Source organism: Puma concolor, chromosome D4, assembly GCF_028749965.1.
Source record: "Puma concolor isolate L17-30 chromosome D4, mPumCon1.1.hap2, whole genome shotgun sequence".
Lineage (NCBI taxonomy): Eukaryota > Metazoa > Chordata > Mammalia > Carnivora > Felidae > Puma > Puma concolor.
In genome coordinates, this window is record NC_141679.1 from 87,180,704 (window position 1) to 87,206,102 (window position 25,399).

Sequence of the window (25,399 nt, forward strand, 5' to 3'; positions counted from 1 at the left end):
GCCGGGCCAGGCGGCCTGCCAGGCGGGGAGAGGAAGTGCCATGGGCTGTGTCGCTGGGTGGGGGGCCCTGAGGCAGGGGGGAGGAGGCAGTGGGGTGGGAGGGCCCAGGCTCCAGGCTTGTCTCCCCCACACACCCTGCTCCCCCATCCCACCCTCTCCAGGGCTGGTGGGGCGCCTCCGGCAGCCCCCAGCCGGCAGATGAAAATAATCACCCTGACAGCCTACCCAGGAGACCTTTCCGGGGCCGGGCCCTGGCCAAGGAGGCTCAGCTGGAGCTCCTAGTCTCATGAACTCCATTGTTCCCATTTTGCAGATGAGGAAACAGAGGCCTGATGTGGTGAGATAACTGGCCCAAGAAGATGGTGGAGGTGGGATTCACATAGGTGTCACTCAGCACCAAAAGTGCCTTACATATAAGCCTGACACTGGCTCGTCATTCCCTGTTTTGCAGGCAGGGAAACTGAGGCCCAGGATAGGGAAGGAACACTCTCCCAAGTGGCAGCTGGGGCTGAGGTCTCAGGGCCCAGGGAGGGCAGGGGTACATTGGGTCTGCCCCCTTCCACGGGTGGAAAATCCTCCAGGGACAAGAGATAGCCCCAAACGAAAGAGGGACCCTCTGTAATGTCCTTTCTTTTTTTTTTTTTTTTTTTAATTTTTTTTTTCAACGTTTATTTATTTTTGGGACAGAGAGAGATAGAGCATGAACGGGGGAGGGGCAGAGAGAGAGGGAGACACAGAATCGGAAACAGGCTCCAGGCTCTGAGCCATCAGCCCAGAGCCTGACGCGGGGCTCGAACTCCCGGACCGCGAGATCGTGACCTGGCTGAAGTCGGACGCTTAACCGACTGCGCCACCCAGGCGCCCCATGTCCTTTCTTTTTAAGTTTATTTATTTTTGAGAGAGAGAGACACACACACACACACACAGAGCGCGTGAACAGGGGAGGAGCAGAGAGAGAGGGAGATACAGAATCTGAAGCAGGCTCCAGGCTCCGAGCTGTCAGCACACAGCCCTATGCAGGGCTCGAACTCACAGACCGCGAGATCGTGACCTGAGCCGAAGTTGGACGCTTAACTGACTGAGCCACCCAGGTGCCCCTGTAATGTCCTTTCTGAAGTCAGATGGTCCTGGATTCAAAACCTGCTCTCCTTGCTCTGAGCTACGAGGCCTTGAGCAAGTCTCCACAGCCTTTACCCTATTTGTAAAGTGGACACAGCCGTGCCTTCCTCACCAGCCTGCTGTGAGATTTTGGGAGGTCAGGGCACTACAGCGCTGAGCCTGGGCCTGACTCAGGAAGTGCTCCCCCATCGGTGCTCCCTGAGCCTGGGAGACAATCCCCAGAGCAGTCCCTTGTTCATCTTGCAAATAGTAAACGCCAACTGTGTGCTCCCCATGGTTTTATTCACAGGTAGCCCCTAGGGTCAGGCCAAGGGAGCTCAAAGAAAGCCTGAGCTGCCTGGCCTTTGAAGGACTGGGGGAGTAGGGGGGAGGGTGTAGAAGAAATGGGTAAAGAGGGTACATGGGGCAGGGGACCCATGGCAGAGAGGGGCACAGAGGCAGGAGGTGGTTGGACAACTTGCGGGACAAGCAGGGAGTGTGGTTGGGACAGGAAGCCTGGAGAGGCAGGCTCTGAGGGGGGCAGTGGGGGGGGGGGGTGCTTGAAGGCCAGGACTTGATCCTGAAGGGTAGGGGGAGTCATGGAGGGTTCTGGAGCAGAAGGTACCGGCTTTGAGAAGACAAATTGTGGGGTGTGCTGGCAGGACCCACAGAAGGGATGGGGCCAGGAGACCTTTCTGTTTATACTTGTCCTGGGTCACAGATGGAGAAATGGAGGCCCCGGGAGGGAGGAGAAGGCAGGAGCCCTGGGGGCCTCTGGAGGGAGAGAGCAGGAGTGTGGTTGTCTCTGCAGGAACTGACACAGGGGCGTGGGGAGTGTGGGCGTGGCTCCTTGGGTGGGGATAGGGGGAAGGTTTGCTGTCAGACCCCTGCAGCTGCCCGGCCCGTTTCTGGTGACGCATAGGTGTGGGGTCATGGGGGACCCATCCGTGCCCAGCAGGCAGGAAGGCTGTGATGGGGAAGATGGGGCCACCCCGAGAGTGACCACTCCTCTGCCTGTCCCGGCGGGTGCAGAGATGGGGAGGTGGGCACCACAAGGCCAAAGGTGGCGGCGAGGTTTCCCCAGGCCCTCGGAACAGGAGTCTGTACCCCAGGGACAGTTAGTTAATCCAGCCCCAGGGGCTGAACTCCCCAGGGCACCAGGCTCCGCCCTAGGCGGTCACCTTATCAGCTCTGAATCCTCACAGCCACCCCTGGAGGCCCGTGACATCAAACCATTTACGGAAGAGGAACCCAAGGCTCCCTGAAGTCTGCCTGACCCCCAGCTGGAAAGTGGAGACCTCGGGACTGCCTGGCTCCAAGCTCACCTCCTCCTTCGCTGAATGTGGAGAAGACAGATGTCGCTGTGGCTGTGGGTGTCACAGGGCGATGGCCATCCCAGGCCGTAGCAAGGACCCCAAGGGAGGCTCTCCCCAAACCTTCCTCTTTCTCACTTCCTCCCTACGCTACACAACCCATCTCCACCCACTTTATACACAAGACCCACTGGATTCTCTAGAAAGCAGGAGAGGCTGCAGGCAGACACAAGGAAGAACTTACAGGAAACTTCCAGGGACAGAAAAACCTATAGGCAGTTATGGAAGGGCCTAGAGCCCTGGCCCCAGAGACCTCGTGGAGGAAGGAGGAGACCGGGACCCCCAGCTGTGGCGAGGAGATCACCCTGAAGTTCCCACAGCACCCTGGGCTTCCCCACCACGCCCTAGTCTGTGTGGGATTGTGTTGTCTAAGTCTCTGTGCTTGACTAGAAGCCCCTTGTGGGGGAATTTTGATGCCTCTGCACTGCTGTGTCCCCGGCACAGAGCCCGGGACACTTTGGGCTTTCAGATATATTTATTGAAAGCCTGACGTATTCAGAAAGATAAGGCGGGGGCGGGGGCTGGGAGGCATAGGGAAATTGAGGTACAAAGAGGCGGGCCTTGCTTCCTGTTCCTCAGTGGAAGAAGCCAGTCCTCAATCTGGGTTGCCTGTCCCTGGAAAGCTTGACGGTCATATGGTCTCACACCTGGGGACAGACCTTGGGTTAGCCATCCTCCGTTTGCCCCCAGATGTGTTCTCCATCTCGACGGACACATCTGCTGCCTCCTGTTCCCCTCAGCCCTGCACAGATCACAGAGAGGAAGGCGGAGGGGGCCGGGCGGGTAGGATTCATTCCTCGGACGTTTTCCCTGCTGGATCACTCCGCTGAAGGCCACAGCGTTGACCAGGCCCTCTCCAGGCTGAGGGTGGTCATGGCCCACACTGCTGCCAGCCCTGGGTTCTGCCCTGTCCCTTGTGGTTTCCCTACACCCTGTCTACACCTGCGTAAACAGACCCTCCATTAAATTCTCAAATTATCCCATTGGAGCGTGCCATCTGTTTCCTGCTGGGGCTCTGACTGACACAAATGTGTTCAGGTGCCGCCTAGCCACACGCCAAACAGACATGTGGCCAATGGCCAGGCCCCTGTGCCTCAACCCTACAATGGGCAGGTGCACAAATTCTGCTGCTTCCTCCTCCTGGCTGGCTGGGAAGGCCAGAGCTGCAGGAAGGGATCAGCACGTCTGCCTTGGCCACCAGCCACAGGAGGAATTTTAGGCAATCCCCAGGGACCCCCCCAGGCGGCTGTCTGTCTCCAGCATCGGCCAGGAGCCAGGGGCTGTTGGAACACCCGGGCCAAACCCGCAAGGACAAGGGAGAAAGTGGGTGCACAGGAAAGAGAGCACGGGACTGGGGTCAGGGTGTGCAGACTCGGTCTCCGGTGGCCTCGGGCAAGACTTTTCTATGCTCTGGGTCTCAGTTTCTTCGTCTGCACAAGGGGATGGCAGCCTGCCGGCCTGGAGAAGCTTGAAGCCCGGGACAAGAAGCGCAATCGCTCCCCCATGAACAAAGCTTGCCCGGCCCTGGACCAAGTGCCAACCTACTGCCACCTAACAGGCTGAGACTGTCACGTCTCCATTTAAAATTTTTTTTTTCAACGTTTATTTATTTTTGGGACAGAGAGAGACAGAGCATGAACGGGGGAGGGGCAGAGAGAGAGGGAGACACAGAATCGGAAACAGGCTCCAGGCTCCGAGCCGTCAGCACAGAGCCCGACGCGGGGCTCGAACTCCCGGACCGCGAGATCGTGACCTGGCTGAAGTCGGACGCTTAACCGACTGCGCTACCCAGGTGCCCCACGTCTCCATTTTACAATGGAGGAGACGGAGACTCAAGTGCACATGACACCAGGGCTGGGGCAAAGCAAATCTGGGCCTGTAGTTCCTCCCTTAGCTTCTAGAACATTCCATCCTGGTGTTCTTCCCATCTCCCTGGTCGCCTTATCTGCCTCTTTGCTGGTTCCTCCTCATCCTTACTCGGCCTTTTCCCTTCTCTGTTTACCCTCACTTCAGGGTCAGGTTTTCTCAAACCTTGGGGACCATGATGTTGTGTCCCCACACAAATCCTGGGACTCGGACTCAAACAATTCCAGCGTTTTGTGAACATATGTATATGCCCTTATGATACGTGTCCATCTTGTCTCGTTTTCTTTGAAACACTGATCACAAGCCACTCTGTTGGTTTCATTATCCACCAGCAGGTCTTGGCCATAAAAGATGATGCCTTAGATCCCCGCCTGTCAAGTGCGGCCCTAATATCTCCTGAGAGCTTCTCTCTGGCCCTGACCCAGACCTGCTGACTCAGAACCTGCATTTTATCGAGACCTCCAGGGCACTCATGTGCACATTAAGCTTGAGAAGGGCTGTTCTGGGCGCCCTCATCCAGACAAATGGCTTTAAGTACCATCTATATACTGATGGCTCCCAGCTTTCTATTTCCAGCCAGAACTCTCCCCCGCCCCGCCACGAGGCTCCAGGCTCCTGGATTGTGAATAAGCAGCTCAGACTTCCCGTGTCCAAAACCACGTTCTGCTGATTCTCTGCCAAGCGCTCCTGCCTCTGTGTCTCCATCTTCAGAACGTGACGATTCCGCCCCCCTCTCATTGCTCAAGCTTTGAGGTGAACCTTGACTCTCACACCTCTCGTCCAACCTACAAGCAAACCTTGGTGGCGGCGCTCCCAAATTCCCAGTGTTTGGGGGGTTCCCACTACCCCACAGCTACTGCCCAGGTCAGGACCAGAACCTCTTAGAATATTGTAGTCACCTCATGGAGCTCCCTGCCGCACCCCTCCCCCCCCGCCCCCACGGCTTACCCCAGGCCATTCTGCACACAGTAAAGGGAGGCTGTTAAAGTGAAGTCAGATTCCAGCCCTTCTGCTCCGCCCCCTCAAATGGCCAGCGAGGCTTCCCCGTCCCCTCTCCAACCTCATCTTCTGCTCTTCTCCCCCTGGCCCCCCACACTCAGCCGCCCTGGCTTCCCGTGCTGTTCCTTGAATGCGCCAAGCACATGCCCACCTCAGGGCCTTTGCACTTGCCATTCCCTCTCTCTGAAACACTGTTCCCCTAGATAAACCCAGGGCGCTCGCTCCTCATTCTTAAACCACAGATCGAATGTCGCACGGTCAGTGAGGACTTCTGCAACTGTTGCCGTTAAAATAGCCCCCTCCTCACATCAGCAACTGGTCTCCATCTGACACACTATACAGTATTTACTTTGTCCGTCTCCCTCTCGAGAACACAAGTTCCATGAGGGCGAGGGCCTTGCTCTGTTCGCTACCAAACGCCCATCACTTCCAATAGTGCCCGGCCCATGGGAGGTATTTGGCTAAGTACTGATGGGAATAAATGAACGGGCTGTGCATACGTTGTGATCCTCAGGTGCCAGGGGGTGGGTGCTGGAAGCATTCTGAGCCCAAGGACAGGGTCTCTGATGAGGGGGGAATGACCCCCCCAAGGGTACGTGGTGGTCACAAGGGTCAGTGGTCCCGCCAGACGCTGCTGTGTTCCAGAAGAGAGAAGTCCCTCAAAGTCTCCCTGTCACTCCCCAAGTACAGGTTGGCTTTTCTGATGAAACCCACTCCCCGAAGTCTGAAGAGCCCACGAGGACCACCTAGGAGGCGAAAGAATTCTACCGGGCCAGGATCCTAGAACCTCCAAGTTATAGGGCTCAGGGTTCATAGAAAGAGAAGCTGAGGCCCACGAAGGGGAGAGGCTCACCCAGCACCCCATGAACCATGGAGGGCACCACAGGCAGGAGACCCTGAACCAGAACCCTAGGAAGAGGGAAGAAGCAGGAGGGGCAGGTGAGGGTCTAGCCCTGTGCCTCTGCTTTGCTGTGTGGCTTGGGACAAGTCACACCGCCTCTCTGGGTCAGCTTCCCCAACGAGGAAGCCCTGTGGTCACAGGCTGCACATGTGCAGTAGGGCTCTGGCCTCCCACCCCTGCAAAGCCCCCCCACTGTGGAGCCGCCAGGCCTTCCTGTTTACTCGAGGCCCCTCTCGAGACTGGGAGGCCGCAGCCTTGGCCTCCTCTGCTCCCCGCTTCCTTCCTCTCCCACTTCAGCGCCTCCGGCCAGGCCCTCAGGGCCCTTGAGGCCAAGACTTAGGGGCGCAGTCCAGCTGGGGGGGCATCTGAGGCCACCACCCCCGCAGAGCACTCTCTCTCTGAGACCCTGAGGTCTCTGGCTGGTCATAATGTTCCGGCACTTTGGGACAAAGCTGTTGCCTGGAGCGTCCCTAGAGACGTGAAGAGTGTGACAGCGGGACTGTCTCCTGTCTGGATCCAGTGCCACACCCACCTCCCAGCCCACGCTAGTGGATGAGCACTCGTGCTCCCTGACCCCAGAGACTCTCTCTCCTCCCCACCCCCAGGGTCCAGGCCTCCGCTGAGCAGGTTCTCCCTGAGCTACCCAAAGTGTGGGCCACGGACCAGGAACTGAGCCTCGCTGCCCAGACCTGCCCTGCTGAAGCAGAATCAGCTTTTTAACCAGACCCGGGAGATTTGCTTGCACAGGAAGCCTGGGTGCACGCAGTTCTGGTCCCCTGCCTGTTGTTGTTGTTTTTAGTGTTTGTTTATTTATTTTGAGGGAGAGGGAGAGAGAGAATCCCCAGCGGGCTCTGCACCTGTCAGCCCAGAGCCCGACATGGGGCCCGATCTCATGAACCACGAGGTCATGACCTGAGCCCAAATCAAGAGACGCTTAGCCGACTGAGCCAGCCAGGCGCCCCCACCATCCCCTCCCCTCCCGTCCCCGGGGTTAAAGTCCTTCCTGGGCCCCATCCCTTAGGTGTTCTTGTCTCCGAGGCTGAGCCTGAATCTATGATGCCTTTACAACTAACTTCCAATTTCCAAGAAATTTAGGGGATGGAGAAGGTGGGACGACACCAGAAGGAAGCAAAGGGTGAATCTGGAAGGAGTTTTCTGCAGGACAACTGGTCCCGCCACAGGCCTGTGTCATCACCAGAGCAGGGCCATCCTGGTTGACAGAGGCCTGACAAATATCGCACCCGAATGCGGCGTGGGGTCCTGGGTTGCACCCTGATTTCAACAAAGATGCGTTTTGGGGACCTTTGGGGCAAGTTGCATGTGGACTATTATATATTATGATATTAGTGTTAACTTAGTGTTATTGAAGCTCTGAGTTGTGGTTAGGTAGGAAGATGTCCTTGCTTTTTAGAGTCATACTTTAGGGGTGGAATTTTTCTCATTTGTAATTTACTGTAAATACGTTGTCAAAAGTAAAACAGTAATGAGGAAATATAGGGAAATGATAACAATTACTGTACGTTGGTGTTCACTGTATTATTTCCTCCAATTTTCAATTTGTTTACAATTTTTCATTAATGGGGCCCCCCGGGTGACTCAGTCGGTTGAGTGTCTGACTTCGGCTCAGGTCATGATCTCACGGTTTGTGGGTTCGAGCCCCGCGTCGGGCTCTGTGCTGACAGCTCGGAGCCTGGAGCCTGCTTCCGATTCTGTGTCTCCCTCTCTCTCTGCCCCTCCCCTGCTCACGCTCTCTCTCTCTCAGCAATAAACATTGAAAACAAAACAAAACAAAACAAAAATCCTCTTTCTGAGACTCCCATTGCCCCTAGAGGAGAGACTAGATGTTTGGGTCGGCATTCAAGGCCCTGCAAATCTGGCCCCTCCGGGCTTGTCTCTTGCTACTGTACCCCCTTCTCACCCGTATTCCATCCAACAGGCCTCTGTGACTCGGCAGAGCTGTTCCCTCTACCCTTCCGTGCCCTCTCTTACAGTGAAGAGAGCTCCTAGGAATGTTCAAGGCCCCGCTCCAGAGCTCCAGCTCAAGGAACCCGCTGCCACCAGGGGACCCCTGTGCACTCAGCTGCTGAAAACTGATCTCAGTTTTGTGAGCATGGGCCCCCTCCTGGTGCTGGAGGCGGGGGGGGGGGGGGGGGGGCACATCCCAGCAGGTGGCGGCTTATGAGCCTGTCTTGCCAGCACGGCCCGGTGCTCTGGAAAACACGCACAGAGGACACCCTCAAAGGGAGTGTCTGTGGTAGCAGGGACCGGGTGATGGTCACTGGAGCTTTTACATTTCCGTGTTTTTTCAAGCCGCTTCTTGTTTTAAGCGCATAAAGTGATTCTGCGGTGAACAGTAGTTGGGGTCAGCCTAGATTGTCATTCACCTGGGACACACCTGGAGTGACAGTGCAGTAACTAGAAAAAAACACAGATGACAAAGAGGCTTCTGTCAGGTGATCTCCGTAGCGCCTCGTCATCTTTGGCGTGTTTTTCGCCGCTCGTTTTCGGCGTGTTTTCTCCGCGTCTCTCCCCCGTTGATCCCCGCAGCCCTGTGCTAGGTGCGTGTGCGCGTGTTAGCCCGCTTGGACGGATGTGCCCGCTGCCGGAGGTGGAAGGTCACAGAGAGATCGAGGCCCCCCCGCACACCCCAGCTGGCACGGGGAACAGAGGCCAGCAGCAGAGACCTGCCCTCCCGCACCCACCCGGGGCCAGAAGGCTCATCCCCCCACGACGCCTGCCTTCTCCTACCTCCCCTGTGCTGGCTTTACTTGTGCTGTTATTCTTTCAATAGACTCACCTTTCGTAACTTAAATATGTTTATTTTAAAGGAAAGTTTAAATAACTAATGCAGAAGGGAGACCAGCCACACTTGCCATAAATAAAAGGGGACACACCTTGGGCCCAATCAGCCCCACGTCGCGTTTCGGTCCAGCCAGGTGTGGCCCGCTGAAGGTTCTCTTGGCTCTAAAGGGAGTCGGCGGGGACTAGGACAGGTGTTAAGGACACGTGAGCACCAAGTTGAGCCTTCCTCGGTGAGGAGGTCACAGAGTGAAAGAACAGAAAAGGGAAGGTGCTTCTCCCCCAGGGATTTCTGGGGCGTCCCCGAAGCACCCCAGCCCTGCACCATCCCCAAGGCCGCTCTGGTCTCGGCTCCCGCAGGCCCCGGTGACTCTCTCCCACACCCCCGTTCAGCGTGTTCTCGTCCTACCCTTGGGAGGGGAGGGGTGCAGGGGGCACGGACCCTAACTGAGATTTGGAAACGGGCTCAGAAAGGGCAGGCTGTGACCCGTCCGGGGAGGCACCGGTGGGAGGCCCTTCGTGTCTCGCCTCCTCAGGGAGGTGCCGCGGACCCTTCCATCTCGATGCCCTTTCCGGACGCTCAGAACTTCTTACACGCAGGAGGCCAATTACTGCCCCCCCAGCCAGCTGACATGTGCCACCCCCACTGCCCAGGAAGCGCCCCACAGCCTATAACCTCACTGCCTACTGCACACAGGCCCCAGTGGGGTTCAGCATGGAAAACATGCTCAGAGACATGAGGGGTCAGGGCCAAGGCCGCACAGCAAGGGTTCAGAGGAACGCAGTCCAAGGCCCAGCTCTGCCTGACCACAAGTCCCTGAGAGCAAGGATCCTGCCTCAGTCACCCGGGACCCCCAGACCCAGCATGCCCTGGGTGAGGAAGGGCCCTGGGTCTTCCTTCCCCTGGCACTAGGGGAGGGCAGCTGGCAGAGGCGGGGTGAGGGGCTTGAGGAGGACTGGGAGGGTGAGGGGCTGCTGGAGGCCACATCACGTGGATCAACTCCAGTGAAAGCAAAGAAAAAGGAATAAAACCGAATGTCCTTGGAAATTCCTTTAGTGCTTGGCTGTCCATGAAAACAGGATAAAGTGGCTTCCTCTGTCTGTGCTCCAGCCGGGCAGGGTGGAGGCGTTGAGCTCAGGCCAGGACAGCCTCAGGTCAGCACGGGGTGTGGGGGGGGGGGGGGGGCGGCGGGCAGCAGGGGAAGGGGCTCCAGTGCTGCTACTTGAGGGCATCCAGGTGGGTGCAGACTTGGGAGAAGACATTGTCCACGGAGCCTTCGGCATTGACCTGCAGGGAGACGGCCGGGAGGGCAGAGATGCTGGGGAGGGCCATGCGGGCCTCATTGGGGCAGGGGCTCACTTCCCCCAGAGGTGTGGCCTGACTCTCTGAGCCCAGCCACAGGGGACAGCAGCCCATCACAGAGCCAGCGGGGAAACCAAGGCCCGGAATGGAGGGCTGGCCCAGGGTCACGGGGATTTTGGCCAACCCAGGCAAAACTCCAGATTCCTGGGGCTACCCGCGGCCTGCAGGGGGCGCACCTTGCGTACGATGCCACGTTTCTCATAAAAGGCGATGACAGGTTCCGTGGCCTTGTAGTAGGTCTCTAGTCGCTTCTTGATGGTCTCCTCATTGTCATCCACACGCCCGCTGGTCTCTCCGCGCTTCAGGAGCCGCTGGGTCATGGTCTCAGGGCCTGCGTCCACATACAGCAGCAGCGTGGGCTGTCCGATCTGCGGGTGGGGCGGTAGTCACAGGGGCCCCATTCCCGTCCCCGGGGCCATCTCCTCCCCATCCTCCCATGCCTGAGGCCTCACCTGAGACCCACTCAGATCAGACCATCAAGCCCTTCCCCAGGGCAGCCTAAAGGACCTTCCTAAAACTACTCCTCTGCTCCAACCTCTCCCATAGCTCTCCAGTGCCCTCAGAGAGGGCCTCCCGCCTTCCTCACCTTGTGTTTCCCACTCCTTTGCTCTCCTGGCTTCAGTCACACCGATTCTCTGAAGTCTAGGCTCTCGTCAACCTCCTCCCAAGCCAGGCCTTCGCTCATACCAAGAATCCTCATCCTCAATCCCAAGTACTTGCTTTCAGATTTGAGCTAAAATCTCATTCCTCTGGGGCAGTCTGCCCAGATGCAACCCACGCCCCCCCACCCCGCCCACCGTCCCCAGCCCTCTGGGGCACACCCTCGAGTCCCCTTTACTTCTCTGCCCAGAATGTCTCAGGAGGCCTCTGGTGATTCACTCAGTGTCCCTCTCCCCTGCCAGTCCAGGAGCCCCTAAGGACATCAAGGCATCTGTCTGACACAGCAGGGCTGGACAGGACTTGACTGGGGGGTGACGGGCTGCCGAGCTCTGGGGGGTTCTGAATAACGTCACTGTTGTTGGAATAAGCTGGGAAGGGCAAGGAAGGAGGCTGACCTGTCCTCCTTCGGTGAGGCCCTGATGCCCCCTGGTGTCCAGATCTGAGAAGACGTGTTGCCAGGACCCCTGGAGCCCATGGCAGGGCTGGGCCCTTGCGCTGAGCCCACCACCCACAGTGGCGCCCCCAACAGCCCCAGGAAGGAAGGAGACTTTTAGTAATCTCATTTTCTAGATGTGGCCCTGAGGGTCAGAGGTGACGTCACACAGCTGGTATGGGTGGGTCATGACAGGACGTGCCTTGAGGCTGCCTAGCACCTGACCACAGGGTCCATGGCCTCCCAGTCTGAAGGAAGCCCAGCCCGCTTCCATTTCAAAGACAGGGCAACCGAGGCCCAGAGCAGGGTAGACACTTTCTTGAGGTCCTGCGGGCACTTCAAGGTCAGGAAATCCAATCTCCTTCCACTGGAGGAGGCTCAAAGTTATGGAAGCCCAAAGGTGGCCCCAGCATCACAGGCTTGGGAAGTGGGGGTTGGGGGTCTGGTCCTCCCCACAAGGCCAGGGAGGAGTCCCTCTGCCAAGAAAACCTCCTTGAGCCCAGCCCCCACCCTTGCACTTGCTTGCAGCCCTGTTTCCCTAGTATGACCTGTGACACCGGAGGCGTGGGTGTATGTGTGTGTGCCCACGTGTGTGCGTATGTGTATATCCCTGTGTATCAGTGAGCTGTGTCCATGTACGTACATGTGTGTGCGTTGCCAGACGTGTGTGCACATGTATGCGTGCCTGTGTGCATGTGTGTATGTGCCTGTGGCTTTGTGCTGTGTATGTGCACGCACACGTGTGTGTGCTTGGGGCCTGTGTGCATATGTCTGGGAGAGGTGCCCCCACCCTGTTTTCCTGGTGGGAAGCTGTTCAGGCAACTCGGGGCCGTCATCCTCAAGGCCTACTTTTTCTAGGCCTTGCACAGACTCCCCGCGGCCCACAGAAGGAGACTGGACTCCCCTCCCTGGCACTGGAGGCCTCCAGCCAGGCCTGAATCGCCTCTCCCACATCATCCTGGTTGCCCTGCCCCATAGATTCTCTTCTCCCCATGCCAGCTGGAGCCTTCCAGCCCTGTCCCTCCCACTCCCTGGCCCTCTGTGTTCCTAAGGTGCCAAGCCCCACTTTTGGAGGGTACATTCTCTCTAATCTCCATTCTCCTCCTTAAGGCAGCTGCCAACTGTGTCTTCCCATTTTGCACACATCACAGCTCCCAAGTGCACCCACCAAGTTGCACTTACCTTCCGCTCAAACTCCTCTCCCTGCTGTACTTCCCGAGGGTAGCCATCGATCAGGAAGCCTTTGGAAGTATCTACCTTGGCCACCATGGCATCTCGGAGCATGTCCAACACTGTCTCCTGGGGGCACCGGAAAAGATGGAGGGGTCATGAGCCCCTCTCCCTCCGCCTTCTTCTAGGCCTCTGCCCTAATAAAGAAGTTCCCAACAAGCCTCTCTCTCCAGGAAGCTTCCTTTGAATGTGAAGGCTTGACTGGCTGATTAAATCATTCATTCACCCATTCGTTCATTCATTCAATAATATCGATGGAGCCCCTGTTCCCCGCCAGCTCCCGTCCAGGGCTCTGAGGACACCACTGTGAACAAAGCAGGCCTTTCTCAAGAAGCTCACAGTGTGGTGAGGCCGGTTCATCAATTTCCAAACATGGCACAGGTTGAATGGGCAGAGAAGGAGTGATAAAATTAGGGGGTCTGAGCCCAAATCTGTGGAGCCAGGAGGGTCTGAAAGCTGAGGAGGAAAGAACATTCCAGGCAGGAAGGAATATAATGAGTTGGACGGGACAGAAAGGCCAGGGCAGCTGGAGGGCGGAGAGCTGGGGAGAGGGGGGTTGAGTGGGTGGAGTGAGGCTAAAGGGGTCAGCAGGGCAGGGTCCTAGAGGCTCTGGGAGCTTCTAGAAGGAATTTTCTGCTGAGGGCCATGAGGACCAAAGCCAGGAGTGTTTGGAGCCAGGGAAGGTCAAGGCAGAGTGTCATGGGCTCTGCTGGCTGGAGCCCACTCAGGGCCACCGTCACCCCCCACCCCACCGGGCCCACTCACCAGTGGCACCAGCTGCCCCTTCTCCATGATTTCCGACAGCATCTTGCCCCTGGCCGAGCCCGAGCTGACCTCGGCCCGCAGGAGGTCCCCGGTGGAGAGGTGGGTGTAGCCGTACTTCTGGACAATCTTCTCACACTGGGTGCCCTTCCCCGAGCCGGGCCCTCCTGCAAGCGCCCACCCGTTCAGAAGCCCCAGGAAATGGGGCCGCCGCAGGGATAGGGTCACCCCGCAGAGAAGGGGCAGCGCCCCGGGGTGCCACCCCAGGCCCAGGCTCCCACCGACGCCTGCAAAGAGCCTCCCTGCTGGCCGCCTTCCCCGCCTGCCTTGGACTCACCCACCACAAAGATGATCTTGGTTTTCTTCAGCTTCTCTGTGGGGGAGAAGAGGGGAGCAGAGTTCAGTCACTCGCTTGGCAAACAGCACCTCGGGAGGGACAGGCCTGGGCCGGGCCCTCTAAAGCCTGGAGCCTCTGAGGGGCTCGGACGCCCACCCTCGCAGCCCCTCCCTGTGGGCGGCTGGGCAAGGGCGGGTCACCTCTGGCCTTACAGTCTTCCGTGTTGTGGAGGTTTCTCACGCAGCAGGCCCCCATGGTTCCCGTTCTGCTGTGTCCCCTACCCTTTCCCTCCCAGACCCCAGGCCTGCCCATCGCCCGCCTTCCCTGGGCCTGGGCGGTTCAAACGTGGAGTCGGCAACCACAACATACGTTGCCCCGGAGACGGTTGCCAGGGAAGCCGGCTGCGTTGGGCACAAAGAACCCTTGCCCAGAGTGGGAGGTGCGCTGATGCTCCCGCCTCAGCCCCGCCCTTAGAACTCAGCAGGACCACAGCCTCACCAGACGGAGGGAAACTGAGGCCTGCTCCAAGGGCGCCAGACCCAGAACCGGAAGCTGGGCCCTCTTCCCAGGCGGCCCGGCCTTCCCCTCTTCTCAGGGGAGAAGAAGGTCCTCACTGCATAACCTTAGGAAAGGAGTCCCCGGCCCTCTCTGGCTCTCTATCCCTCCCCACTGACGAAGGCCTGGCAGCTCCCAGGGGCCCTCTGGCCCCGAGGCTGGAAACCCAGAGGAGTTATCTGTAGAACAACTTCTCCCGAGGGCTCCCATCAGCTGCCTGCCGTGGGCCGGCTACCACCTGGAGGTGGGGGAGGCCACAGCCCGGCGGCAGCTGCTGTTTGGAGCCCGAGGGGTGGCAGGGTGACCACCGGCTCGGGCGGCAGCAGCGGGCTCCTTTAAGGGCCACCCAGGCTGAGGCACAACGCCAAGGATGGGGCCATGATGCCGCCAGGAGGCGGGCCCGCCAGGCTCCCTGCTGGCCCCATGTCTCCCTCCAGGTCCCAGCCCATAGCAGCCAGGAGGGCCCCAGACATCCTCAAGACCCACCCTCTCTGGACAACGGGGAGACTGAGTCCCACAGAGGCGCTGGGCGCTGCCTCGTCCTTGTTAGGCTTGGCATTTACACACCTGGGGCCTCTCCCCAGGGCTAGCCTCCCCTTGCTAGCGCCCACCCTTTCTAGAAAGAGGCAGGGATTCAGCTCTATAAATACCAGTGTAGGAGGTGAGCTGTGGGGCCCTCAGGAGCCTCAAGGAGGCCTCATCGCTTCTGAAATTAATCCTGGAGCTGGCGCATCCCGTGAGATGCCTGAGGAGGATGTCGGAGGCTCCCAGACGGGCCCCTCTGGCAGCCCCAGAACCTCCCCCAACCCTTCCCAGAATGTCTCCTGAAAGCACGCCCCCTTAACAGATGGGCACACTGAGGCCCAGGCAATGAGCAGCAAAGAAGAGACTCACTACCTTCCATCCTGCTGAGGTCTGGGGAGCCGAGTCAGCGCTCTGCAAGACAAGGGCACAGGTGGGGCCGGTGAGGGGGGCTCTCCTCCATCCTGCCTCTGCTCCTGCCCAGCCCCACGGTGTGCCCCAGGCCCTGATGTTCCCAGCGGCACCGGGCAGCGAAGGCCCCCGGCAGGTTGGGTGACCTCGGGAAAGTCACCTTTCCTCCGTGTGTGTCCGCTGCCTCACCTGTAACAAAAGGGCGGCAGCCCCCTCCTGTCCACCTTTTCCCGCTGGAGGAGCCGGGTGGTGAGGGCGGTGCTGAGGGACGGAAACAGTGACATCAGCACCTGCTGGGCCGCTCCCTTTGTGAGTCCCAGAAAACAGGCGTCTGCCCAACACCTTGGTGATGCTCCCCCGGGGCCAGGAGGAAAGACTTGTGGAGGCCAGAGAGGGGGGACTTGAGCTGCAATACATCTCACCTGGGGTGGGGTTTGGACAAGGATGCTCAAAGGGACATCACGGAGGCCCGAGGGGGAGGAAGCTGTAGGAGCTGCTCATGGGGGACACAGCCCTGTACAGCTGTCATGGGGGATCCCCGGCTCTCACCACCCCCCACATGGTCCCTGCCCCCTCACCCCCTCGAGGACCGTGTTCCTCAGCATGTGAGTCCACCCCGACCCCTCTGGGGACCCCACTCTGCTTCAACGTCCCCTCCCACCTACAGTTACCACCTACACACCTCTGGCCTCCGTTCCACACCCCCCCCCCCGCCGGCCCTCCCCAAGGCTACCAGCTACCATCACAGCCACTCTTGCCTTGACCTTTGATGCCTGCCACAGCATTCCTCCCGCCTGGCATGCCCGCAACCCCAGGCCCTTTACTCCTCGCTCTCACTTTGGCTCCAGGTTCCCAGGACCCCTGCCTCTGCCAAGGCAGCCCCGGCCTCCCTCCCCAGCCCTGTGAGTCTACAGCCCCTGGACAGGCCCCAAGACCTTCCCACGTCCCCAGCTCCGTGCCCTATTACCCAGCCAGAGGCCCTGTCTTCTCTCACACCCGACTTCCACCCTGCACACCCACATCCCAACCCTCTTGCTCCCGATCCTCTCTGCAGTCTGTGTCCTCAACACCATTTCCTTGTTCCAAGCAGGGCACCTGGCCACTGCCCCAGCCTCCCGTGGGTCTCTCCGTATCCCACCAGGCAGTCCGCAGGATTTTCTGTGATAAGCATCAGACCACATCGCTCACCTGCTTAAAACCCTTCCACTTGTGGCTCCTTGGCTCCAAAGATAAAGCCTGGGCCCCTAACATGGCTGACAGGACTCAGTAACCTGGCCCCCACCCCACCCCCACCCTCTGCAGCCTTCACAGCCACCGCTTGAACCGCTTGAGCTTCCTCACCCACCATGACTGCGTCCCACCTCCAGGCCCAGCTACTGTTGCACCTGATGCCTGGATGCCTCTCCCCAGGTGCTATTGTTTAGGACCCAGTTCAGGTGTCACCTCCTTCAGGAAGTCTTCCTGGACTCCGTCCTCCGCTCCCACACTGGCAGGTGCCTCCTTTGAACGCCCCCAGCGTAGCACATACCACACGGTATCGGACCTCTCTGTGGAACTGCAGGCCTGTGTGCCCCACCAGACCGGGCCTGGCCCCAGGCTGAGCATAGGGCTGGGGGCCTCACTCCACCTCCCAGCTGTCTTGGAATGGATTTGAGGCTCGGAGAGAAGGAGAAACTTGCTCCAGAGCCAGGCTGGGGTCAAACTCAGGGTTGCATTTTCTGCTGCTTTAGGCCTGGCACCCAGTAGGTCTTTCAGCAGGTTTATTGGCTGTCCTACCACTCATGGGCCATGAGTTATAGCCTTTTTCCTGCTGAGTGTGCTTAGGGAAGGGCAGACGCTGCCAATGGCCCGCAGCAGCTGGCAAGGGAGGAGGAGGGTCCCCAGGCCAGGGAGAGCCTGCAGTGACCCTGAGGAGTGGCCTCCAACCCACCTTGCCCTGCCTCTTCCCAGTAACCTAAGCCCCTCTGTCCTGCTGGCACCTGCCACTTCCTTCGTCCAAAATAACTTGAGTCGTGAGGAGGCATCACAGAGGCCAGGGGTCCAGGACGGAGTTGGGTTACAGGCTCAGCACCCAGACCTTATAAGGCCCCCGATCCAGGCTGCAGCAACTCCTCTCATGACTGGGTGGTCTGCTGAGGGGCCTGGGGAACAGGGGCCTGGGGGGACAGCGACCTAAGGGCTCATCGCTCAGCTGTGTGACCTTGGGCACCTGGTGTCCCCTCTCTGGGCCTGTATCCCCAGGCCGTGACCTGCTCCTGCTGGAGAGTCCTGAGTGGGTATCTGAGCAGTGCTCAGAAAAGGTGGCCCTAGGGCTCCCTTAGAGCCCTCACCAATCATCCGGGGGTCTTCCCGTCCCCCCCCCCCCCCCAGCGCTCAAAATGACATGGCAGGACAGCTCCTTCAATCACAAAGGCTGCCCCTGCCAGGTCCTCCGGGGCAGGGAGTCAGGCCACAGCCCCCTTCCCCGGGCCCCAGCTGGGACGTGCCAAGGGCAGGGACCTGGAGCCCCAGCCCCAGGAGTGCCAGCCGGGACAAAGGGGCGACTGTCTAGGAGGCTAGGAAGGACGGCAACACACATCCCCCCGCAGGGGCACACGCAGGGTGGCACAAACACCCAGAGCAGAGCCTGGGGAGAACAGACAGGCCAAAACACACACAGATCATAACCACCGACACAAACACACAGCCGCACAAACCCCAAGGATGCCCCGACACACACAGGCTGGCGCCCCCCGGGCGCGCGCGGCTTCCCCACGCCCCGCAGAGGCGCCCCCCGCGCGCCCAGACATGCACACGGGCACACACTGACCTGGGGGAGGGGTGCGGCGGGCGCCGGGGCCAGTGGTGCCCTGCCCGTCCTCGCCGGCCGCCCGCAAAGGCGACTATTTATAAGGCTGTCAGCAGCGCGCAGCATGCCGGGAGCCAGCGCTCCGCGAGGGCAGGGAGGGGGGAAGGAGGGAGGGAGAGCGGACTGGGAGGGGGGTGGGGGGCCGGACCGGGGTGAGCCCCGATGGGAAGCCAGAGCAAGGCCGGCGCCTCCCCGCCGCGCATCCCCCCCCTCCGCTGGCTGTGCCTGCACACAGCACGGCACTTAACAGTTTGCAGAGGGCTTTCCGTTCCTGCCTGACCTCCCGTGTGCCCACATCTCGGCGGGGGAACAGGACCCGGCTTCCTGTAGGACAGCTGGGGAAACTGAGACCCGGAGAGAAGAGGCTCTTTGTGTAAAATCCCACAGCCAGTTGTTGGCAGAGAGAGGCCAGACCCAGCGCGGGAGGCAATCATTGCGGGGATTCTGGGGGCTTTGCCGGCCAGAACAGTCCTCCCCACCCCCAAGGACCTGCCCTCCTCAGATCCTGCCCAGGGACCCCTGGGCCAAGACCCACCTGGAACTCCCCACCCCCCTCCGTTAGAAGGGGCCCAAGAACCCCCTGGAACTCACACTCTCTCTCGGGACCCCCCAAAGACCATCCATGTACCCATTTCCCAGCTAGTGGTTGTGTAGATTATATATATCAGCTCTGCCTCCGCAAAACTGCCAGGCAGCTCCCGTGAGGTGAGCGCGAGAATGTGGGACATTCAGAATGCTGAATGGGACGTGGGCACCCAGATGGGGGACCGCCAATCCTGATAAAAAGGACAGTTCCCATTAACGAGCACTCACTGAGTCAGGCGCTGGGCAGAGCGCTGGGGCTCAGACGGGGTCCGTGAATCCTTAAGCACGGAGGAAAGTGAGGGTCATACCCTTAAAATAGCTTGCCTGAGGTCCCCAGCGTGAACCTGAGAAAAATCCCTGAACACGAAACCTTATTTGCGGCTGAAAACGTCATCCAGCTTTTGACACAGGAGCTACTGAACTGTTAAACTAGACAAAGGCATATGACTGAACCCAGAACTGTTGCACCCTCGTTCTTGAGAAAAACTGGATATTTTCCTAGTAACTGTCGTAATGTACTAGAAAATTGACGCACTGTAAAATGTCATTCTCTCTTCCAATCGTAATGTTTGGAAAACAACTTGTGTGGTCTTCCTAATACTTCTACAATTTGCTAATAACGACCCCCTGGCTTTTATTCCTCAAAGGGACACAATTTGGGTTGCTCCCTGAATCTGTGCTCCCCAAATTGCAATTCTCAGACGCCCAATAAATGCTTTTTATTTCGATTCTTCCTCTTTTCTCGGTCAAAACAGGTAGAAGTGATGTTTATTCATGGAGACCGGCACATAGCAGTAGGTGCTCAATAATGCAGCAGGGCAGAGACCGGGACCATGCAGTGGCAGAACTCATGACCTTGAAGGTAGTAGCCCCAGATGACGGTGAGTTGAATTTAGAATGTGTCTCGTAGGCACTAGGGAGCCATGGAAGGTGTTGGAGCAAGAGAGCGAGAGTACCAGGAGACTGAGACTGCCTCCGGTGGGTCATTTCTGAGCAACAACAGCCAGGATAATAAGGCCTGGGTCTAGTCCCAGCTCTGCCACCTGTGACATGAGGCAAGGTCCTTGTCTCTTGCGAGCTTAGTTTCCCCATCTGTGGGAGGGATGGGTGCTGGGCCAGAGGTTCTGTCTTCAAAGTTGCTTGAAAGGCCCTCTCAAAAGCTGTAGGTGGCTGACTGCACCGGCACAACCTTTGGGGAAAGCAAACTGACGTCAATCAAAATTTTAAACATCCTCCTACTTTTAGGAATCCCACACGTGGGCACGAAATGTGTACACATGGGCACGAAATGTGGGCACGAAATGTGTCAGGTGCCAGAAGGGCCTGACTGATGGGAGGGACGGTGGTGCAGCCAGGCAGGGTGGGGTCATGGTCCTCAGTAGCGTCGGCATGAGAAAGGAAGCCAGAGGTCCGTGTGTCTGCCCAAGCAAGAGAAACAGGCAAAGAGCCCAGTGAAAATAATTCTAAACATGCGGGGGCGTGTGTGTGTAAAATCTATTCCTAGGGTGTTTTGTTTTGTTTTTTTTAACTTCTCTGAAATCGTGTTGTCTTATAATCAAATTGATGGTGTCTTTAAGTTGATGAAATGAAGCAGAACAGAGGGGCCGGGGTGTGCACCTGACCCTCCCTGGTGGGGGTGGGGCTTTCACTTTGAAAAAATGTACTTGTTTTTTTTTTTAATGTTTATTTATTTGTTTTGAGAGAGAGGGAGTTGGAGCAGGGAAGGTGCAGAGGGAGGGGGAGAGAGAGAATCCCAAGCAGGCTCCGAAGCTGTCAGTGCAGAGCCTGATGCGGGGCTTGATCCCATGAACCCTGAGATCATGACCTGAGCTGAAATCACATGTCAGACACTTAACCAACTGAGCCAGCCAGGCGCCCCTGGGACTTTCACTTCTTACTTAAAAGCTTCCATGCTTGGGGCGCCTGGGTGGCGCAGTCCGTTAAGCGTCCAACTTCAGCCAGGTCACGATCTCGCGGTCCGTGAGTTCGAGCCCCGCGTCGGGCTCTGGGCTGATGGCTCAGAGCCTGGAGCCTGTTTCCGATTCTGTGTCTCCCTCTCTCTCTGCCCCTCCCCCGTTCATGCTCTGTCTCTCGCTGTCCCAAAAATAAAATAAAAACATTGAAAAAAAAAAGCTTCCATGCTTGCTTGCTTCCTTCTTCTTTGTGTTAAAACAACCTATTACTTTACACATAAAACAATTTTAATATGGATGTACCTTGAGGACACAATGCTAAGTGAAATCAGTCAGTCCCCAAAAGGACAAATATTGTATGACGCTACTTATGTGAAGTATCTAGAGTATTCAAGTTCATAGAAACAGAAAGCGGAATGGCAAACGGGGTGGGGCGGGGAGGAGAAATTCAGAGTTGCCATTTAGCAGATTTTTTAAAGCTTTTTTTTTTTTTTACATTTACTTATTTTTGAGACACAGAGAGAGACAGAGTACCAGTGGGGGAGGGGCAGAGAGAGAGGGAGACACAGAATCTGAAGCAGGCTCCAGGCTGTCAGCAGAGCCCAACACAAGAGTCGAACTCACAAACCATGATGAGATCATGACCTGGCCATTTGGCATATTTTGAGTTTCGGACACGAAAGATAAGAAAGTTCTGAAGATGTTTTACGACAACATAAATGTACCTAACACTACCCAAATGGATAAGTGGTAAATCTTCTGTGGTTTTTGCCACAATGAAAAAAATTCCATAATCTTAAAAATTGGGGAAAGAAATCCAATTTTAAGTACCTGTTTTATTCTGCATTCAAGTCTAAGCCATATTTAAGTCTATGTGAAAACACAAGTTTGCCTTTTGTGGAAGTTCAACCGAATTTCCGTATTTGAGTACCTGTTTTAATTATTCATTCGTGTATGGTCTGTGGATTTTCCACCAATGCTGGGATATTAAAGTGTTGGGATTTCTTCCCCCAGCTAGAACTTAAAGAAAAATGGAGGCAGAAAGGAAGAGAGGGAGGAAGGAGGAAAGGGGGCGGGGGGGGGGGGGGCAGGCAAAAATTGCATAAGGGAAAAATCTGGAAGATTGTTAACAGGATATGGGACCAGGACATGCTATCTTGTACATTTGTATGGCTTATGTTACTTTGTAACATGAAAAAAAAAACATAAAATGAAACCAGTTTTTATTTGTTTAAAAATATTTTTTTTAATGTTTACTTTTGAGAGAGAGAGACAGACAGACAGAGCATGAGCGGGGGGAGGGGCAGAGAGAGAGGGAGACACAGATTCCGAAGCAGGCTCCAGGCTCTGAGCTGTCAGCACAGAGCCCCCACACGGGGCTTGGACCCACGGACCCTGAGATCATGACCGGAGCTGAAGTCGGACGCTTAACTGACTGAGCCACCCAGGCGTCCCCATGCAACCAGTTTTTAAAATATTTAAAAAATATTTTGGTTAAAGAAAGAATTCCAAGGCTGAAAGACAAGCCTGCTGGGGTGGGGCGGGGCGGGGCAGGGGGTGGAGTAGAGGACGACTCTGGGGCGGCTTCCCTCAGAGGCTCACGGATGGAACCACGCATAGCCCAGCTGCCCCAGGTGGGCCTGGCTGTCCCCACTGGCCGAACACGGCAGGAAACGGCTGGAGTGGCTACTTCAGGAAGCACATGTCAGGTCTACAGCTGGTAAGAGATGGCCCCACGCCCAAGGAGGGGTGAGAGGTTGGGGCCTCAGTGGGGTAACTGGGAAAGAAGAAGAATGGAGGTCGGAGGGCCCTGAACCCCAAAGGAAGAGGTAGGTTTGGTCCTGGCACAGTGGGGAGCCGGTGAAGCTTCCAGAGCAAAGAGGACCGTGATGAGGTGGCTTTAGGAAGTTGGTTCTGGCAACGAGTGTGGACCAGTCTCTGCTGGGTCCCATCTCGGGGGGTGAGTTTGTGGAGCTGAGAGCCCCACGCCTCCTGCCCTCCGCATCCTCTGAGTCCTACCTTCTGATGCGAAGCTGAATGGTCCCAGGGTCCACCCCCAACAACTCACCCCCTCCTGATGCTTTCCTACTGCACCTCCCTTCATGCCCACCAGTGGGCAGACAAAAGGGCCTCAGTGTTCTGGGAGAAAGTCTACCTAGAAACCTCTGCCCGGACCCAGATCCCCAGCAGCCTTTGCGTGGGCTTGGAAGTGGGTGGTACTCCCATCTCCCCATTCTCATGCGGGGCCTTAGGCTCCCCACATAAGGACTTTGCAAGGGGTCACCATCCCTCTGACAGGCCAATCACCACCATTACTGTACCTGGTTGGTCCCAGCCTCCTGCCCATCCTGCTGCTGCCACACGACTGTGGCTTTGCCCCCCTCTCACGGGCACTCGTGGCCTTTTCCCAGCCAGCCCCGGGCAGTCTCATCTCCCACCGCCCCTTCCTTCTGTGGACTCACTGTCTACTGAGGCAGGCTGTGGGTCGCCCCCACCAGGCTGTCGTCCGGCTGTTCTTCCCACCTGACATGCCCTCCCTCACCAATGGCACCTAACACAGCACACGGCACGCGGCTACCCGTTGTGGGAGCGTGTCCGTGAGCGAGCTCTCGCCTCCCAGCTCTGGGGCCCACCGTCCCAGCTGGCCCTGTGCCCGGGGAGCACTCTCTCCCGTCCCAGCAGGCCGCCCGCCCTTGTCTTACACAGTCACCCTTTGTTAGGCCTCCGCTCCCAAGGGCATCTTATCTGCCTAAACAGGTTGTAATCTGCCAGAGTCACCGACCCCCGTCCTCCTGCCAACCTGGAGTCAACAAACCCTTTTGCCGAGAAGGCGGCGGCTGCCTCGTGCGGTCCAGGACTCACCAGGCCCCTCCCAGGGCTGCAGCCCTGCGGCCTTCTTCCCACTGGGCCCCGCGGGAAATTTCCACTCCCTGCCCTCAGTGTCCCCAGGCCCTAGAGTCAACCTCTGAGGCCCGTCTGTCCTCTCCCCTTCAATGTGCTCTCTCTCCAGTGCCCCCCAGCTGCTCTCTGTGACAGATGTCATTCTCCAACCCCCCCCAACTTCTCCCTGCCAGAAGCACCTCCCCCAAAATTCCGCAGGTCTCTTCCTCCTCCTTCAGGCCTCAAAGGGAAGGGAAGGGAAGCACATCACCTCTTCAGAGTGCCCTGTGTCATTGTCTCGTAGTCCTTACCACCCTCCACGGCCTGTCTAGGACAGAACTGCCACACGGCCCCTCCCCTCCATAGAACCTCAAGAGCAGTGTCTGGACCTGTCGCACCCATGAGGGAGCCAGGGCTCTGAGAGGGGAAGTGATGTGCCTGAGGTCACACAGGAAGGGAGAGGAGGGACTGGAAAAGCCAGGTGGGCTTGGTTCCAGGAACCCCACACACCTCCGGGGCTGCCAGGTCTCCACCCAAGCTGCAAAACGCATGACTCACTGGCCGGTTGAAGGAGCTGGCCATCCTGTGTATGAACTTCCAGGCTGGCTGGAGGGTGTGGGCACTGTCCTGAGGAAGCCCACAGCCAGGCCAGAGGGAGTCAAGCTGGATCTGAGAGACACAGGAAATGGAACCAGAGCTTAGGTGCATTTATTCTGTACAAATCGTTACAAAACCAAGTCTGGGGTAGTTGCCGGTCCCCAGCCCCCACCCCAATGTGCAAAGGCTTGCTGCTGGCCTCTTCCTTCTCCCTCTGACCCCTCCCACTCCACAGCCTCCTCCAGGAAGCCCTCCAGTCTTCCCTTCCAGGCTCTGGAAGAGCAGGGGCGAACCCACCCCACTGAGGTCCAGCAATAAAGTGCCTGATGTAGAGTGAGGGGACAGAACCCAGGCAACACAGCTCCTGGCCCCCTAGAGCCCTCCCAGGCCCAGCGGAGGGGAGGCCTTTGGACAACTACAGCAGCTGCAAAGGGGCTATGTGAAACCCCAGTTTGGCTGGGATTCCCTCCTCCTCAGCCCCAAAGTCTCCTCCAATAGGTAGAAATCTTCACTGCTGGATGGCAGAAAAGGGAGCCTGGCTCTTTAAGAGCCAAACTAATGGCAGCTGAGTGGAGGGACTAAGAAAACAGCTGAAGGTTTATCCCTTTCCTGTTAGATTCCCCCCAAACTCTGTGGGAGTTTGCGCAAAAATACCCTTAAGTTTCCAGGAGGAGGTGAGGAAGGGAACCCCAGTCCCCCAGGGAGCTGAGCCCCCCAGCCAAAGGTGGTGGCTGGAGGGGTCCAGTCTCAGGGAGGACAGACCCAAGGAGGTCAATGGGGAAAGTGGGAGGGGGTCTCAGACTCCACGTTAGAACCTGACACGGGCAGAAGGGCGACCAGAGAGGAGGCAAGGGTTTTGTCCAAAGCCACTCAGGGCAGAGCCAAGACCCGGATGCTGGCTCCCACCTCTAGGATCCCCCACAACCCCCCAAATGGTCTGGCCTGCCCTCCAGACAGCCCCACTCCCATGCAGCTTCTCTTTCTGGCTCTGGGAAGTGAGGGAGCAACACAAAGTTCCCAGCTCCTCAGGACAGGACCTCACCGTCCCAGCCACAGGGAGTGACTGGAGGTCCATCCTGGGGCTCTGGACCAAGGACTCATGGGAAAGCACACGTCCTTAGCCTCAGATAACTTCAGAAATACCCTGATTGACTATGCTCAGACCCTGACTGGACGAGAAATACCCCCAACACCCCTGATTAACCACATAGAAGCTCAAATCCCTGATTGGTCAAGAGATACCCCCGGGCCTTGGCTGGCCAGAGGA

General features: G+C 57.8%; 1 protein-coding gene across 3 annotated transcripts; it reads right to left on the bottom strand.

The window, feature by feature from the left end:
* Positions 1-10,072: 10,072 nt before the first annotated feature.
* Positions 10,073-18,208, bottom strand: AK1 (adenylate kinase 1). Of its 3 annotated transcripts, none has more exons than XM_086684111.1 (7): positions 18,119-18,208; positions 15,274-15,312; positions 13,822-13,857; positions 13,488-13,651; positions 12,675-12,791; positions 10,576-10,767; positions 10,073-10,324 (listed from the first exon to the last, which is right to left on the bottom strand). In XM_086684111.1, exons 2-7 carry the CDS (start codon positions 15,278-15,280, stop codon positions 10,256-10,258), a joined length of 585 nt encoding a protein of 194 aa, XP_086540237.1. In that variant the 5' UTR covers positions 15,281-15,312; positions 18,119-18,208; the 3' UTR covers positions 10,073-10,255. The 3 variants fall into 3 exon arrangements, with proteins under 3 accessions (XP_086540237.1, XP_086540238.1, XP_086540236.1); XM_086684112.1 differs by lacking the exon at positions 18,119-18,208 and adding an exon at positions 15,499-15,576; XM_086684110.1 differs by lacking the exons at positions 15,274-15,312; positions 18,119-18,208 and adding an exon at positions 14,022-14,091.
* Positions 18,209-25,399: the final 7,191 nt, after the last annotated feature.

Excerpts from the sequence above, each read along its gene's own strand:
- AK1 (XM_086684110.1), bottom strand. The coding sequence starts at position 14,076 with ATGGGGGCCTGCTGCGTGAGAAACCTCCACAACACGGAAGACTGTAAG. Across the intron at positions 13,858-14,021 it reads GGAAGACTGTAAGGCCAGAG|AGAAGCTGAAGAAAACCAAG; the intron begins GTGACCCGCCCT and ends TCTCCCCCACAG. Across the intron at positions 13,652-13,821 it reads CAAGATCATCTTTGTGGTGG|GAGGGCCCGGCTCGGGGAAG; the intron begins GTGAGTCCAAGG and ends GGGCGCTTGCAG.